Source organism: Hirsutella rhossiliensis, assembly GCF_020360975.1.
Source record: "Hirsutella rhossiliensis strain HR02 chromosome Unknown scaffold00018, whole genome shotgun sequence".
Lineage (NCBI taxonomy): Eukaryota > Fungi > Ascomycota > Sordariomycetes > Hypocreales > Ophiocordycipitaceae > Hirsutella > Hirsutella rhossiliensis.
In genome coordinates this window covers 834,493-852,890 of record NW_025408684.1, presented here as the reverse complement: position 1 = coordinate 852,890, position 18,398 = coordinate 834,493, and the positions used below count along the sequence as shown (strand labels likewise).

Here is an 18,398-nt window from a genome sequence, read left to right as displayed (position 1 = left end):
TCGAGCTAGCTAATAAGGGCTTCTGCCTTACGGGCCTTAGAGGATTCTATAGACGGGTTCTACTAAGGGTAGTATAGGTTAAAGTCCCCTACTAATAGAAAGGGCTGCTATAGGAGCTAGGCAGTTAGTAGCAGCCTTTCTATCGTAAGGGGCCCTTGCCGGCCTTAGCTAGCTAGGGCCCCTTTAGCCTCTTTTTCGTTATATAGGTTAATAAGGGTAAACGGCTCGGCGCCTTCTACCCTTATAGCCTATATATTAGGATCGTAAAAGAGGTCGAAGCTAGGGCTAGCTGCTACCCGGGCTTCCTTCCTCTTATAAGCTATAACCCTAGGCCTCCTATCGAGCTTAGGAAAGTCGGTAGAAGGGATAGGGGTTATAACGTTATAGATTAGTATTATACTATATAATACTAATAGGGTCGTAGTTAGGCCTAGGGGGCCTAGGGGGCTTCGGGGGCCCTATAGGCGTAAGGGGGCTAAGGCTATTAGGCATTAGTTATTCCCTTATAGACTCTATATTGCACCTTATTAGTCGTAAGGTGTTCTCCCTTATAGTTATAGCATTAGACCTTAAAGTAAGAATACCCTTAGAAGGACGATACTTTAGAAACGCCTTAAAGGTACCTAACCGAAGAGAGAGGCATACGAATGCTATTAGAGGCTTAGCCGAGAGCAAGAGAAACACCTCCGAGATTAGGTTCTTGCCTAAGCCGCCCTTAGGCTCCCCCTAACGTATCTCTAGCTAAGGGAATTCGCCGGCCGTATTATTACGGCTATAGGCGATACCCGCCTACTTAGAAAACACTAGGTAGTAGGCTTTTTAGCCCGAAATCTAGAGGTTAGCACGATTAAAGGTAAAGCTCTCGATTCTACTTATATTAACGGCGCTTCTATAGCCCGGATTAAGGAGTAGTTCTAGTTACTTAAGCTCCCGGCTTTATAGGCTATTCCCCTAGAATCACGCTTTAATATAGACGAGATAGGTATCCTCGAAGGCCTCGGCTATAACGGCCTTATGCTAGGGAGCTTAGAGAAGAAGGAGACGCTTAAGAAGCGGCTTAGGTCGCGTTATTAGACTATAATAGTAGAATGCGTCTCTACTACTAGCTAGGCCTTAACTCCTCTTATAATCTTTAAAGGTTAGGACCTTTAATACTAATAGTTCCCTAAAGAACTCGACTTTCTAAAGGATTAGGACTTTATAGCCTCTCTAAAGGGCTAGACGAGCGACTCTATCGCGATTTAATAGCTTAAGTAGGTCTTTATTTTATAAATAAGAAGCTAGCTATACGGCAACGTCCTCTTAATTATAGATAGCTATAGAAGCTATTAGACTAACGATTTTATATACGAATGCTTCCTATATAGTATATATCTCCTTTTCCTACCTCTATACGCCTCGTACGTCCTTTAACCTCTTAATATCTCGATTTTTTCGCCGATTAAAGCTACCTACCGACGTTAACTCTAAAAAATCGCTTCTCTCGACGATATAGCACTAATTAGTAAGGCACTTTTCCTTCGCTACTATTATTAGGCCCGGCAGGCCGGCCTAACCGAGAAAAATATTAAAGGGGGGTAGCGAGGGATAGGACTTTAGCTAGTTAATATAGTAAAGCTATTAATAAGCCGCTTCGTCTTACCCGCGCTATTAACGCCGTTACTACTAAAGAGGAAGAAGAATTTAAGCTTAATAGATAATAGCGATGCCCTTAAAATACCGAGACGATCGTAGGAAGTCCGTAGGCTTATTAGGGGGCTCGAAAATCGCGGTTAAGTTATCCGTACGATCCGTGTGCTTTTTAGCAAAGTTGGCCGTAGCCTTGATCGTTAGAACACGCAGCTTGCAACGGTATAGCTACGTATATAATAGCTTAAGCATTAATTATATCGTCTACGGCCTTAAAAGCAACGAAAAATCGCCTAAGATCTAAATAGCCGGTTTATACGGATTAAATAAGTCATTAAGACGAGGAAACAGCTTTAACGCGCCCTTGAGCCGTCTGCCGTCGCAATAGCTAATTAGAAGGCGGATTTTAAAGCTCTATGTAGAAGCTGGCAGCTAGAATAGTAGGAAAACACCATAATTAAGTATCGCGATATAAAAACGCGGCTTTAATTGCTATTAGAATATGCTGTCTTAGTTGTATGAGACGTGCCCTTAAGTGGGTGTGCCCCCAAGTGGGTGAGCTGACTTAGTCAGAGCCTACTTATATTAGCTTATAAGTATAGCTACTACTTATATAGTACTAAAAGATACGAACTATTATTAGTACACCTATAGATAACCCTACCTATATACTGTGACAAGGTACCTAAGGTGTATAGTGCATTTATATACCTTCCTTTATGGTCACGAGCAGTTCGACTTCTTAAGGTAGGTAATAGCCTGCCTTCGTCACCCCCTCATCGCTCACATGGTCGGCCGGCCGGCTCCTGGTTTTCACGCAAACTTCCACCATGGACGAATGATGCACTGAGTGGAAGAGCATCATCCCACCATCGACCGCCATAGACTGTCACGCCAGTACAACTGGCTTCTGGACCCGTTACCGAGATAGACAGACGAACCACACCGTTGCCTAAGAATCAAATACACTCGGTATTATATTAGCTGTCGTGTCATGAAAAGAGATCGATGGTTCATCCTCAACACCCCCTGCTACTGGCTGATTTATTTCCCGAATCTTTAAAACACAAGTGCTGGCGGACCTGACTGCTGCTAGCCAGCTTCCAGCGCGCCACCCAGCTGACTGGCCACACCCTTCGTGTCGTGTGCAGCCGCGAACTTACCGGCTCCGTCGGTCCACAACCCGTTATCGCCATCACCTGCCTCAACTGTTCGTTCGCCCCCCATGGAGTCGGCCATGGCCAGCGTCGATCTCGGCCGGTATCGTCGACTGGTCCAAATGTTCTGGGACCCGGAGCCCGCCAACGACATCGGCACCGACCAGCCCGTCTGGTGCCTCGGTCGCACATATAAACTATCCGACAAGACGAGGCAAGAGACAACGCCCTCCGCGACCTCGTCGACGAACCAGTCGGAGACCCCGCCAGAGTCATTGTCAGGGAGCTTCTCCTCGTCCCTGGCCTATGAAGAGCCAGCACGAGACGGCAGCGGCTGGCCTCAGGGCTTTGTTGACGACTTTGGGTCGAGGTTCTGGATGACATACAGGTATGGCTTCGAGCCCATACCAAAGTCTCGCGATCCAGGGGCCATATCCGTGCTGTCACTGTCCATGCGCCTCAAAAGCCAGCTGGGCGACCAAATCGGCTTCTCGTCCGATAGCGGATGGGGCTGCATGATCCGGTCTGGTCAAAGCCTTCTTGCAAACGCAATGGCCTTGCTACGGCTGGGGAGAGGTATGCGAACAAACCCCTAGGCTGGACAATCTTGGTTGTGTCCAACGTGCTCTGACGGGTAAAGCATAGACTGGCGTCGAGGCGAACTTCGACAAGACGAGCGCCAACTCGTCAGCCTATTTGCCGATGATCCGCGAGCGCCGTACTCCATCCACAATTTTGTGCACCACGGTGCCAGTGCATGTGGAAAGTACCCGGGCGAATGGTTCGGCCCGTCTGCGACTGCTCGTTGCATAGAGTGAGATACCGCCCGTAATTCGGACCTCGGGGTGGAAGCGACTGACGAGGGCACTCTAGGGCCCTCGTGAACAAACACGAGCCGTCTCTCCGGGTATATTTGACTGGAGATGGACCCGACGTTTACGAGGACAGCTTTATGAGCATTGCGAAACCTGACGGAAGCCAGTTTCACCCAACATTAGTTCTCGTGGGGACACGGCTGGGCATCGACAAGATCACGCCTGTCTACTGGGAAGCACTCATAGCGTCACTACAGATGTCGCAGTCCGTGGGAATTGCTGGGTATGTGCAGTACTTCCCTTTCACACCCGGCTTGGCAGTGCTGACACTCAAGATGCAGCGGTCGTCCCTCCTCATCCCACTACTTTATCGGCGCACAAGGGTCGTTTCTTTTCTACCTCGACCCCCATCACACGAGACCGGCCCTGCCCTACTATTCCGACACGGAACAGTACGCAGACGATGATATTGACTCTTGCCACACGTCCAGGTTGCGCAGAATACACGTCCGGGAAATAGACCCGAGCATGCTGATTGGGTTCCTGATTCGCAGCGAGGATGATTGGCTGGAATGGCGGAGATGCGTCAAGCATGTCCAAGGGAAAGCAGTCATACACGTTGCAGATCATAACGTAACCACCCAAGGCTCGGAGAGTCAAAGGGAAGACGCGATCAACGAAGTGGAGACGTTGAGCGACAATGACAGCGACATAGTCATTGACGCATAGAGAGACTGACAACGCCACGTCTGAATGGTGGCGTTAGTGGGTTGCTTTTGGGGGGTCGGATATGGTGGGCGGCTGCTGGCCAAATTTTCCATGGGCAGGGTCTCACGGGTGGTTTGCGTCAAGTACGCCTGAGTTTACCAGGCTAGAACCCAGTGATTACGTGAATCGACAATGGAGAAACGATTTGTCGACAGATCTTTGTGCTACGATTCAAGTGCAACAATGCTGTCGTTTTATTAGTTCTCTGTCGTTTGCTGAACCGCCTCTGTCTACGCACGAACCCGGGATGGAAAGCGGACCAGTCAGGTCATCGCCTTTTCTTCATGGCCTTCTCGTCTCTTGTCGCTGTTTTTGACGCGGGAGCAGCGTGTCCCTCCTCGCGTATATGTTTGAAGAGCCTGGTCCTGGACTCGAACGACTCTGAACACACAGAGCATGGATGCTGCGCAGCTCGTGAGATTAGTTGGGTCTGTGGAGAGGGGATGACGCAACGCACCCCGATGCCGCCCTCTAGTGACCTCTCGGCCGCTGCCTTTCTTCTCTCTCGCTTGGCCTTGGCTTTGCCCGTCTTGGGGCGAGGCTCCGAGGTTTCGCGAATCGTCGTCTCCTGCAACTGGGGTGACAGCTCACCCTCACTTGATGAGTCGATAGCTTGCCCTCCCCCACCTTGGGCAGAGTCCAGCCTCTGTTCAACCATGCTCCTGGGTGCGTACTCGTCATAACCCAATGCAGACGTGGACCCTTGTGGGCTCGACGATGCCTGCCCATCCATGGCAGTGTCCAGCTCCGCCGCTTCCGTGCTCTCCCGTTCTGCCTCTTGGGGAGCGGCCGCCAGCTCTGGAGGCACCGTGCGAGGAGGCTGGTCGATGTCGGATGCTGGCAAGGGAGCAGTATCCAGGTCGAGCTCCGCGCCTTCTTTTCGCAACTGGCGGCGCAGCTCTTGAACGGCTTTGGTGTGCTTCTTACTCCGGTCGTGGGCTTTGAGCTGATTGGCACTTTTGAACGATTTATTGCAGACGACACATTCGAGCAACTCTATCTCCGACTCTTCATCGGACTCCGAGTAGAAGCACTCCTGTGTTTCGTCGGCGCCAAAACCCGTCCAGTCGGGAACACTACACGACGCCATCTTCTCCCGATTTGCAGCGCGAGATCGAGCAGCTTGGGCCGCCACCACATCGCGCAGTGATTTTTGACGCTCAGCGTTGGTCTGTGCATTTGGGAGGTAGCGAGGATCACGTTTCCTTACGAAGACGACCAAGAAGCCAACCGCGTCATTGAACTCACGGATGGCATCATCACGGCTCTTCTTGTTTTCCTTTTCCATGAGGCGGCGCGTTCGGCGGTCAGGCGCGTCCGATGGACGATACTTGTCCTTCCAGGAGAAATATTTCTTAGTGGAAAAGCCAGCCCACGCGGCGTAGAATGGCTTCACGACGCCGTCGTAATCATCGCCGGCAAAGCCAAAAGTCGGATACTCCGGGCAGTCCAAATTGGCAGCCTCGGCTGCAGCTTCCTCCTCCAGGGCGAGATGCTCAAAGACCTCCCTGGCCATTCCGAAGAAGCCGCTGGGTTGGTCATTAAAGGGAACGGTTGCATTGAACTTGCGCACGAGGCTTAAGATTTCCTCTGTGGTTGTCAAGCGGACGTTGCGGAACGTTGCGGGCTCGGCGCCGTGTCCAGAACCGTCATGGCCGCTCAGAATAGCGTCACGGTGAGAGTCGTACCACGCCCTCTCCTGGGGATCAGAGAGGACGTCGTAAGCGGCCTGTACCTCTGCAAACTTTTTCGTGGCCGTCTCGACATCGTTTATATTGCGGTCAGGGTGGAGCTCCAGCGCTCTTTTGTGGTAGGCCTTCTTGATCCTGGGGCAATATGAGACCCAATCCGCATCATCCCCGGGCTTAGGTTGTCACTCACTCATGTTCGGTGGCATCGTGCTCGACGTCCAGCAGGACGTAGTAGCATGTCCTAGCAACGGTAGCATTGGCGTCTTGCCCAGGAAGAGACTGCTGGGCGCCCATGTCGGTTCGGGTCGGGTCAAGGGTAAATTATACTAGCTTTACAACGAGAAATTACTCCTAATTATAAGGGCGGTCCTCTGCTTACGTACCTAAGAGCTATCCTAGCATCTTAGCTTACTTTATACTTATATTTATAATATATATAAGCTTCTATAATAATACTTTACTATATAATCTTTAAAATAATATTATAAATCTTATTATTACTTATAATAAGGAAAGTACTTAAATAAATACTAACTTAAAAGATTATAAGTATAGTTTTAAAGTATATAAGTAATACTATAATTTATTATAAGATTAATATAATAAAGTAAGAGATATAATAAGTATTAATATTATTATTATAAGTATATTAATAACTTAATTAAACGGTTTAGTAGGAAGGGATATAGAAAGTAAATAAATAATATATAAAAGTAAAAAAGAAAGTAAAAGGTTTAATAAGTAAAGGTATAGTTATTTAATTATTATAATAGTAATAATTAAGGTAAGGGAATAATTATTAAATTACTTTAATAATTTTTTTTTTCTTTATTTAATACTTTTTTTATATTTCTTTAATATCTTAATTAATAAAAAAGATATTACTTAAAGAAGCTTTTAATCTTATTTTAACTAATACCTTTTTACTAGATTTTTCTTGAAATTTTTTTAGCTATTACTAGCCCTTTTATTTTATATCTTTTTTATTTTTATTCTTATATTATATATTTTTTATATTATTACTTAAGTATATTAAAAATTCTTATAAAACTAATATACGCCTATTATAAGTATATTTTTTTTATTATTACTCGTATGCAGCCTCTAGGGCCATAGCGAGGCTAATAGGGGCCTAGGCCCCTATTAGCAGTCCTAGCTAGCTATAGAGCCCGGGGGCTTATACCTAATTAGGGAAAGGGTAGCTATAAAGGCAAAGACAAAGGAAAGGTCAATCTAGTTCCTCCTACGCGGTGTTTTTCCCCCCTAAGGGCCTAAGGGCCCCTAGGTTACTCTTTTTCGAGCTACTTAGCCGTTCCTATCTCTGTTTTAGCTAAGAAGGTTAGAAGGGCTTCCCTTCCTTCCTTAGTGCTATAGAGAAGAGGTAGGCTAAGGGCCTTCTTCCGTCCCTTCGAGGCCCGGTAAAGGACCTCTCTTTCCCTCCTATAGTTTAGGCACCTTAGGATAAGGTGCCTAGCCGTGTGCCTTCCTTGGCCGCAGCGGCAGTCGTCTCGGCCTACCTTATTAACCCTCTTTAAGAAGGATAATAGGAAGCCGGCCCTAAGGAGAAGTTGGTAGTAGGCCGAAAGGGTCGGCCTAGGCCTTCCTATAAGGTCCTTTTCCGGGCTAAAGGCTAAGCGGGGGGTCTTTCGAATAGACGTATAGTGCTTGCCTAAGCCTTTAGCCTTAGGGCCTTTAGCTGCCTCGGCAGCCTAGAGGCCCTTCTAGTAGTCCTTAGCCGCTTGTCGGACCTTTCTTCGTAAGTAGCTAATAGAGACTATAGGGGTCCCTTGCGTAGGGGCCCCTAGGCCTCTCTTAGCTAGCTGGTCGGCTAGCTCGTTACCGAAGATCCCTAGGTAGCTAGGGCACTAGTATAGCCGTATATTATAGAAGGCCTCTAGGCTAGTTAAGAGCCTTCTAATACGTATAGCGAGGTCTAAGTAGCCCTTAACCTTTCGTATAGCGGCTTAGCTATCTATAAAGATATAAGCCTCTATAGGGGTTAAGGGGGCTAGGACTTAGAGGCCGAGGCCTCTTAGCTAGGTCCTCTAGGACCCTTAGTATCGCGAATAGCTCTGCGTCGGCTACTTCGATAGAGGCCCTAGGTTCTCGTAGTACGCCTTACTAGGCCTATTTTCTAGGCCTATCTCGTAGAAGGAGCAGGCGTTGGTCTCATAGGGGACCCCTTAGGGCACCTTAGAGCCGTCGGTATAGAAGACTAAGGGCCGTAGCCCGAAGTCTTCTAGGCTAGCTAGGTTAGCTAAGAGGCGTTGGTGCTGCTTCTTAGCTAGAGGCTTAGGGGCCTCTATTATCGTAATAGAGGCCTTAGGCTCTAGAGCCTACGGGGGCTCCCAGCTAGCTTTCCTTCTTTCTAAGCTATAGTTAGGCCCTATAATAGCTACTAGGCCTTTAAGGAGGCGGAAGAGTTGCGTATAGGGCCTAATATAGCTTAGGGCTCCTAGGTCGGAGCCCGAGTCGGCGAGGTCGTCCCGTACGGCTAGGTTATAAGCCTGCCTTATAGGGTGATTCGGTAGGAGGTATAGGGTTCGAAGGGCATAGGAGAGGCATGCCTTTTTAAACCGTACCTCTGGTAGTAGGAGGGCTGCTTCGGCTTCTAGGGCCCTAATAGGGGATCCTTTAAAGGCCCCTAGGACTTTTAGAAGGGCCTGGTTCTGAAGCCTTTAGAAAGGCTTTATTAGGCTCTTAGGGGTCTTAGGCCCCCTATACTAAAGCTGGGCCCCGTAGTCTGCTATCGAGGTCACGCAGGCCTAGTAGAGCTGCCTCGAAGCTCTAAACGATAGGCCTCTTTGCATAGAGACTAGGCGGGATAGCCCTTCGAAGGCAGCTTATGCGGAGGCTACCTTCTTTTCGATGTGTTGTTTAAATAGGAGCTTAGAGTCGAAGAAGACCCCTAGCCACCGTACTAAGGGCTTCGCTTCGAAAAATAGGCCTCCTACCTTTATACCCTCTAAAATAGGCTGCCTTTGCCTACTAAAGTAGATAAGTTCCGTCTTAGAGGGTCGAAACAGACCCTTGGTCCTTAGCTTATTTAAATAGGTTAGCAGCTATAGCTTCTAGCTGCCGGACGTTCTTCTTAGCCGAGGTCGACGTTATAGAGATGCTAAAATCGTCTATATAGGATAGCTAGTACCCTTAGCCGCTAGTATCCCCTTACGTATAAGAGGAATAGTATAGGGCTAATAGGGGACCCTTAGGGTACCCCTATTACTAGGTCCGTTAGGGGCTAGGTTTGCCCTTCGAAGGCTAGCTAGATCTTCCTTTTAGTAAGGAAGTGGTCTACCTAGCTTATAAGGGCCTTAGGGAGGTTTAATTCCCTTAGGACCCTTATAAGCTATTCCTTTAATACGAAGTCGAAGGCGCCTTTTATATCTAATAAGAGGGTGCTAGTAATAGCCTTCTTATTAGACTCCTACTTCTTTTAGACGTAGTATAGAAGGAGGAAGGCCGTGTCGATAGCTAACCGCTATTTTCGTCCCCCTAGCTACGTAGGGTTTAGAAGCCCGGCTATATTAGCTAAGTAGCTTAGCCGGGTAGCGTATAGCTGAGGACCTTCCTAAGTAGTTAAGTAGACTTATAACCCTATAGGCTTTAGGGATAGTATAGTCTAGCTTATTTTACTTAGGAGTATAATTCCTATAGCTTCCTTCTATACCTTAGGGTAGTATCCTTAGTTAAATAGGGCTTTATAGGCCCTATTAAAGACCGTGGGAATAACCTTATACGCGTATTAGATAGGAAGGAAGCTAAGGGAGTCCGGGCCGGGGGCTTTCTTATTAGAAGAGCTAACGATAGCCCTTTTAATCTTAGGGTCCTTTAGCTCTTACTAGTCCAACTTAGCCGTGCCCTTACTACCTATAGGGCCCGGGGGCTCTTCTTTTCTAGGCTCTAGGGGCTAGGGGCTAGGCTAGGGTCCGGGGTCGGAAAAAGGGTCGTTAAGAAGGCCTCGTATTTTTCCGTAAAGGTATTAGCTTTTACCTCTATCCCTTCTTTTATATATAAGATACTTAGAAGGGTAGGGTTAGCTTTAGCCTTAGTATAGGAAAAGGCCGTAAAGACGTCCTTTCCTACTACTTCTACTAGGAAGCTCTCTTAGTATTGCTTTTTAGCAGCCCTAATAGCGTACTTAAAGCTATTTCGGGCCTCTATAAAGCTCTTCTAGCTCTCCTCGTCCTAGGCTAGCCTATAAGCCTATTAGGCTAGGCTTAGGGCTTTCTAAAGGAAGGTTAGCTCGTTAGTCTACTAGGGTTTAGATCCCTTATAGGGCCTCTTTTTCGGTATCGCTATATTAGAGGCCTCTATAAGGGTTCTTATTAGAAGGGAGGCTATCCCCTCTAAGTCGTCTCGTTTTATAGCCCTCTCTATAGCTATAAGGAGGTCCTGTTCCTTCTTAGCTAGGTGTTCCGAGAAGGCCTTCTAGTCTACTTTCCTATAGTTATAGGTAGCAGGCCTAGCTAATAGGGGCCTATTAGGGCCCCTTAAGCTAGCTTCGAAGGCTATAGGCTTATGGTCTAAGCCCGTAGCCTCTAAGAAGCGGAAGTTAGCCCAGGTTAGTTGCTTAAAGGGGCTATAGAAAGCAAGGTCTATAACCGAGGTCCCTTTTAAGCCTTCCCTCTAGTAGGTGCCTTCTATAGCTACTATAAGGTCCGTTAGTAAGGAGGCCTTATAGCGGTCGAGCTAGCTAATAAGGGCTTCTACCTTACGGGCCTTAGAGGATTCCGTAGATAGGTTCTACTAGGGGTAGTATAGGTTAAAGTCCCCTGCTAATAGAAAGGGCTGCTATAGGAGCTAGGCTATTAGTAGCAGCCTTTCTATTATAAGGGGCCCTTACCGGCCTTAGCTAGCTAGGGCCCCTTTAGCCTCTTTTTCGTTATATAGGTTAATAAGGGTAAACGGCTCGGCGCCTTCTACCCTTATAGCCTATATATCGGGATCGTAAAAGAGGTCGAAGCTAGGGCTAGCTTCTATCCGGGCTTCCTTCCTCTTATAAGCTATAACCCTAGGCCTCCTATCGAGCTTAGGAAAGTCGGTAGAGGGGATAGGGGTTATAACGTTATAGGCCGGATGCTATATAGGGATATAGCTATTATCGATCTTATAGAGGTAAGGCTCTTATAATAAGATAAGGTCCGCTCTTATTTCTAGGGCCTGCTCTAGGATCGATAGGTTCGCTGTTTCCTACCTATTAGTATTATACTATATAATACTAATAGGGTCGTAGTTAGGCCTAGGGGGCCTAGGGGGCTTCGGGGGCCCTATAGGCGTAAGGGGGCTAAGGCTATTAGGCATTAGTTATTCCCTTATAGACTCCGCATTGCACCTTATTAGTCGTAAGGTGTTCTCCCTTATAGTTATAGCATTAGGCCTTAAAGTAAGAGCACCCTTAGCTAGCCTTATAGCTAGGGCAGCTATAATCCCTAGTTAGGTGCTTTTCCGGGCAAAAGGCATACCTAATAAGCTGCCGGCAGGTCCGGGGGTTATAGCTAAAGGAAAGGCATCTATAGCACTACGTGCGTATAGTATATTCCTTATAGGCCTCGACTCGAAGCTATAGGCCTGCTATATAGAGGCCTTTTTTCCGGCATTCGGCCCCTATAGCCTCCGAAGGGACTACGAAGATAACGGACCCTATCTTTTACGTTGGGCCTAGGGTGCCTAGCTACCTAGGCTGCCCTAGGATATCGATCCCGCTAAAGGTCTTAGCCTCTACGGCAAAGATATCGAGGATAGGGGTCTCTAGGAGGTTAGGGACGCTCTAGGCTACTAGCTTAGTCTAGCTAGTAGGAAAGTTAGCCGATTTAATAGGCAGTCCCTTAAAGTATAGGGACTACTTATTCCGCTACTCTAGGAGTTTCTTCGCTATATAAGGGGCTTTTATCGTTATAACTATATTACCTCTATTCGAAGTCGATAGAGCTAATATAGCTAGTTCCCTTATAGCCTTATTAAGCTCGTTATAAAGAGTAATTAGGTTAATAGTTAGCGTTAGCGATCCCTTCTTTAGCTTTAGGATAAGCTAGAAGTCCTCTTTTGCGTTCCTCTTAGCTAGGGCCCTAGCCGGAGCCTTAGCCGGGGCCCTAGCCGGGGCCTTAGCCGGGGTCTTAGCCGGGGCCTTAGGCGCCTTCTTTACGGCGACCTTAGCCTACGAGCTAGCTTTGAGATTTCCTTTCGTGGCCTTAGGCTACTAGGCGGCCTTAGGCTAGTGCGGGGGCTGTTGCGAGGGCTGTTGCGGGGGCTGTTAGCGGTCTAGGGTCCCTATAGCTGCCTTTTCGAGCCCTTTTATAAGGGTCTTATAAAAGGGTTCGATTTTTTAGGCTTCCTTAAGGGCCTAGAGGGCCTATTAAAGGAAGCCCTAAGCCCGGTCCCTTAGGAAGGGGTGCTAGGGCTAGGGCTTAGGCTGCTCTTACTATAGGCGTTAGAGTGTAAGCCGGGTAGGCGTAGGGCTAATAGGGCTACTAAGAGCAGCCCTCTTTCGTCCCTTTACCTACTTAAGGGGCTGGTTTAGCTGGAAGTAGCTAGCCCGAGGCAGGGATAGGCTAGGCCTAAAGATACTAATCTTAGGCCCGCTAGGCCCGCTAGGCTAGATCGGGCTAGTAACCTAGGTAGGTATTAGGCTTATTTCGTTATCTTCTATCTCGATATCCTCTTAGCCTTAGTCTTAGTCTCGGGCTTTAAGCTTCCCTTCTAGGGTCCTTAAAGGGTGTTAGCCTTCTAAGGCTTCTTTTAAGCGGGCCCTAGCCTCTAGGGTACTTATTTCGTCCCCTATATTAAAGGGGTCGAAGGCCCGCCTAGGGCCTAGGCCGGGGTCCTAGGTCGGGTCCGGGCTTAGTTGCGTTTGCGGGGGGTACGTATTAGTTAGCGAGGGCGGGGAAGGGTTTTCTACCTATACGGGGGAAAACCTAGCCTAGCTCGCTATCTTCGGCAGTATATTACGCACCCGCTAGTAGCTGCGCGAGGCTGCACTTAGGGGGGCGTAATATGCTATTCGCGAGGGTTCTAGGCGTATACTTTTTTTATATTTTAGGCTTAGTTTCGAAAAGTTAGCTAAAAAGACGTGATAATTAGCAACTTTCTTATTTTTATAACCGTTATTATAGCTTTATAAGGTCTTATATTACTTTCTACTTTCTCTAGGGTCTAGAATTTAGTATTTTCTATACCTAAGGCTATATCTATATATCTTATACTAAGTCTCTTACTTAGTTAGGGAATAAAGTTAATTAGGTAATTTAAAGGGATTAGGATTCTTTTATATATAATTTCTTTAATAATTTTGTCTATAAGTCTATTAAACTTCTTATATAGATCTACTTTATATCTATAGTATATAAGGATAATCTTTAAGCTAGTTTTTACTATTCTTATTATCTTAATTTCCTATATATCTTCTTTAACTCTTTATCTTTTCCCTTTATAAGTATTAATCCCTATCGTAGTTATATAGATTATTTAATTATATATATCGCTTTACTATATATTATCTATAATTATAATAACTAATATCCTTCTTATTTCTTTTCTTATACCGCTTACTTTTAGATTCCTTAGCTTTTACTTATATAGGCTTTTATATCTCTAGAACTAGTCTAAGAAACTAGATTCTCTTTTACTAATAGCCTAATTTAGGTAAGATAGTATAACTATAGCTTTAACTTATTTTATAAGTAGTAATATAAAGGAGTCTAGCTATATATCTACTTAGTATATAATAAGCCTTTAAATATATATACTTATTTAAGAAAACCTATTAGTAAGCACTAAGGGGATTATACTTTTATTATCTTTTCTTTTAAGGTAAAGAGTCCTATTTACTACTTTATATATTATAAATCCGATCTTATAGTTATAAGAGTATACCTTATACTTATTAAGGTAGTATATTTTTTAACTATAATAGAAGTATCTCCTAGGCCGGTTAAAAGCATTAACCTAAAACTATATATATTAATTAGATAGGTAGTAAAATCTAATAGTATTTACGCTACCTCTTTATTTATAACTTAAAAAGTAGCTTTTACTATTAATATATTTATATTCCTTATTAAGCTAGTTAAATATCTACTCTTACTAGTAAGTAAGGTTAATATTTATATCTTTAAAGGCTTTTATTAAGTCTAAGATCTCCTTTACGGGCTATCTAGGTTTCTTATCTATTTTCTTTAACTCTTTAAGAAGTTTTTCTTTACCTTTATTAGATTTAGCTTCCTTTATTACTTTATTAATTTCCTTAAAGAGCTAGTCTTTCTTTAGGTTCTTAAGCTTTTAATTATAGACTTTAGATACTATATCTCGTCGATTAAAATCCTAGTAAGGTACTAAGTAGTTATTAATTATATAGATAAGGCTTTTATATCGGAGTTTTAATATAACTTTAGATATCTTCTTATTTCTCTTTATAACGTTAATAACAAGCTCCTTTAATATTATATAATAGATAAAGTATAACTAGACTATATATTATTCTTAGCCGTTAGGTTATACCTTATATTATAGGTATAAGTAGAGACTAAGCTATTTTATAACTTCTATAATAGTCTTAAGCTTTTTAGTATTATAATAGTCTAAGCGGTCGTTAGTAGTTTCTAGTTATTTAATATTATATATATAGTAGTATTAAAGGAGTCTCTTCTTTACTTCTTCCTAAGTAAGTCAGTCTATAAGAATTTTAATAGTAAGGGCTTATATAAAGGAGATATAGACTTCGAGCTAGTCTATTTTATCCTTATTATAAATATAGTTAACGCGTATCTCCTATTTAAACTTCTTAAGGAATTTAGTTATATTTTTACTATTAAATTTACTAATAAGTAAGAGTTATAGTTAGCGAGTCTTCTTATAAAGTTATCTTAGCTTCTAGAGTATATCTCTAAGTCTATTAGTAATCTTATTAATATCTACCTTAATTTTCTTTATATCGCTAGTAGTAGGATTAGATAATCCCTCTTAACGGCTAGCGTTTCTAGATATAGTATACCTTTAGATTATAAGGTTACGAAATTTAAAGTTAGAGTTTTCGGAGTTAAAGGATATCTTATTATAACTATCTTATTACTTACTTTCTTATCTATTAGCGGGAGGTAAGCGTTCTCTATAAGCTACCGTATAGAGGAGAGCTAAGGTTAAGGTTATTAAGGTATCCCTTATTAATACCTATATTAGTATTATTAGTATATATATAAGTAAGAGGTCTTAGTAGGGTTTTAGAAAGGTTTAGATTACGCTATTATCGTTATTTATATCTTTTAAAGCATTATATAAGGATTATAGTTTCTTAACTAAGTCGCTAGTATTAAGGGTTATAGGGCCGATAATAAGAGCTTAGGGTTTTTTAGTATTAGCTTATTACTTTTCCTTTACTACTAGCAAAGGTATTATCTAATTATTTATCTCTTAGTAAGTCTATCGCCTTATTAGGTCCCTAACTCTAGCTATTAAGGTAGTTACTACTTTAATTATTAAATCCCTAGATTTTATTTTTTCTAAATAGTACCGTCGTTCTCTAAGTATTCTCGGCTTCGTAAAGCTACTCGTCGCTATATAAATAGAACGGAATAATAAGTTTACGCCCTAGAGACTAGTTTTAACGGGGACGAGGGTATATACCTAAAGCACGCGTAGTATATAGCTAAGGATTAGTAAAGTAATTAACTACGTAATTATCTAATTATCGGTTCTATATATAGCTCTAAGGGCCTTAGGTTAAAAAACATTATCACGTTTTTTCAGCTAACTTTTCAAAACCAAGCCTAAAATACGAAAAAAGCATACGCCTAGAACCCTCGCGAATAGTATATTACGCCCCCCTAAGTGCAGCCTCGCGCAGCTACTAGCGGGTGCGTAATATGCTGCCGAAGATAGCGAGCTAGGCTAGGTTTTCCCCCGTACGGGTGGAAAACCCTTCCCCGCCCTCGCTGACTAATACGTACCCCCCGCAAACGCAACCAAGCCCGGACCCGACCCAGGACCCGGCCTAGGCCTAGGCGGGCCTATTCGACCCCTTTAATATAGGGGACGAAATAAGCACCCTAGAGGCTAGGGCCCGCTTAGAAGAAGCCTTAGAAGGCCAACGCCCTTTAAGGACCCCGGAAGGGAAGCCTAAAGCCCGAGACCAAGACTAAGGCTAAGAGGATATCGAGATAGAAGATAACGAAATAAGCCTAGTACCTACCCAGGTTACTAGCCCGATCTAGCCTAGTAGGCCTAGCGGGCCTAAGATTAGTATCTTTAGGCCTAGCCTATCCCTGCCTCGGGCTAGCTACTTCTAGCTAAACCAGCCCCTTAAGCAGGTAAAGGGACGAAAGAGGGCTGCTCTTAGTAGCCCTATTAGCCCTACGCTTACCCGGCTTATACTCTAACGCCTATAGCAACAGCAGCCCCAGCCCTAGCCCTAGCACCCCTTCCTAAGGGACCGGGCCTAGGGCTTCCTTTAACAGGCCCTCTAGGCCCTTAAGGAAGCCTAAAAAATCGAACCCTTTTATAAGACCCTTATAGAAGGGCTCGAAAAGGCAGCTATAGGGACCCCGGACCGCCAACAGCCCCCGCAACAGCCCCCGCAACAGCCCCCGCACCAGCCTAAGACCGCCCAGCAGCCTAAGGCTACGAAAGGAAATCTCAAAGCTAGCTCGTAGGCTAAGGTCGCCGCAAAGAAGGCGCCTAAGGCCCCGGCTAAGACCCCGGCTAAGGCCCCGGCTAGGGCCCCGGCTAAGGCTCCGGCTAGGGCCCCGGCTAAGAGGAACGCAAAAGAGGACTTCTAGCTTATCCTAAAGCTAAAGAAGGGATCGCTAACGCCGACCATTAACCCTATTACTCTTCGTAACGAGCTTAATAAGGCTATAGGGGAACTAGCTATATTAGCTCTATCGACTTCGAATAGAGGTAATATAGTTATAACGATAAAAGCCCCTTATATAGCGAAGAAACTTCTAGAGCAGCGGAATAAGTAGTCCCTATGCTTTAAGGGACTGCCTATCGAATCGGCCGACCTTCCTACTAGCTAGACTAAGCTAGTAGCCCGGAGCGTCCCTAACCTCCTAGAGACCCCTATCCTCGACATCTTCGCCGCAGAGGCTAAGACCTTTAGCGGGATCGATATCCTAGGGCAGCCTAGGTGGCTAGGCACCCTAGGCCCAACGTAAAAGACGGGGTCCGTCGTCTTCGTAGTCCCTTCGGAGGCTATAGGGGCCGAATGCCGGAAAAAAGGCCTCTATATAGCAGGCCTATAGCTTCGAGTCGAGGCCTATAAGGAATATACTATACGCACGCAGTGCTATAGATGCCTTTCCTTCGGCTATAACCCCCGGACCTGCCGGCAGCTTATTAGGTGTGCCTTTTGCCCGGAAAAGCACCTAACTAGGGATCATAGCTGCCCTAGCTGCAAGGCTAGCTAAGGGTGCTCTCACTTTAAGGCCTAATGCTATAACTATAAGGGAGAACACCTTACGACTAATAAGGTGCAATACGGAGTCTATAAGGGAATAACTAATGCCTAATAGCCTTAGCCCCCTTACGCCTATAGGGCCCCCGAAGCCCCCTAGGCCCCCTAGGCCTAACTATGACCCTATTAGTATTATACAGCATAATACTAATAGGCAGGAAACAGCGAACCTATCGATCCTAGAGCAGGCCCTAGAAATAAGAGCGGACCTTATCTTATTGTAAGAGCCTTACCTCTATAAGATCGATAATAGCTATATCCCTATATAGCATCCGGCCTATAATATTATAACCCCTATCCCCTCTACCGACTTTCCTAAGCTCGATAGGAGACCTAGGGTTATAGCTTATAAGAGGAAGGAAGACCGGATAGAAGCTAGCCCTAGCTTCGACCTCTTTTACGATCCCGATATATAGGCTATAAGGGTAGAAGGCGCCGAGCCGTTTACCCTTATTAACCTATATAACGAAAAAGAGGCTAAAGGGGCCCTAGCCAGCTAAGGCCAGCAAGGGCCCCTTACGATAGAAAGGCTGCTACTAACAGCCCAGCTCCCATAGCAGCCCTTTCTACTAGCAGGGGACTTTAACCTATACCACTACCGGTAGAACCCGTCTACGGAATCCTCTAAGGCCCGTAAGGCAGAAGCCCTTATTAGCTGGCTCGACCGCTATAAGGCCTCCTTGCTAACGGACCTTACGGTAGCTATAGAAGGCACCTATTAGAGGGAAGGCTTAAAAGGGACCTCGGTTATAGACCTTGCTTTCTATAGCCCCTTTAAGCAACTAACCTGGGCTAACTTCCGCTTCTTAGAGGCTACGGGCTTAGACCATAAGCCTATAGCCTTCGAAGCTAGCTTAAGGGGCCCTAATAGGCCCCTATTAGCTAGGCC

The 18,398-nt window shown here is 45.2% G+C and overlaps 2 protein-coding genes across 2 annotated transcripts; one reads left to right on the top strand and one right to left on the bottom strand.

The window, feature by feature from the left end:
* Positions 1-2,854: 2,854 nt before the first annotated feature.
* Positions 2,855-4,330, top strand: HRG_11044 (peptidase family c54 domain-containing protein; the record flags this gene model as incomplete). The annotated part of the gene is made up of 5 exons (XM_044869514.1): positions 2,855-3,362; positions 3,432-3,600; positions 3,660-3,789; positions 3,859-3,884; positions 3,943-4,330. The coding sequence occupies 5 exons, from the start codon at positions 2,855-2,857 to the stop codon at positions 4,328-4,330; spliced, it is 1,221 nt and encodes a 406-aa protein (XP_044715465.1).
* A 302-nt stretch (positions 4,331-4,632) lies between these two features.
* On the bottom strand, positions 4,633-6,354 carry HRG_11043 (dnaJ domain-containing protein; the record flags this gene model as incomplete). Its single annotated transcript, XM_044869513.1, has 4 exons — positions 4,633-4,799; positions 4,863-4,943; positions 4,997-6,195; positions 6,251-6,354. The coding sequence occupies 4 exons, from the start codon at positions 6,352-6,354 to the stop codon at positions 4,633-4,635; spliced, it is 1,551 nt and encodes a 516-aa protein (XP_044715464.1).
* Positions 6,355-18,398: the final 12,044 nt, after the last annotated feature.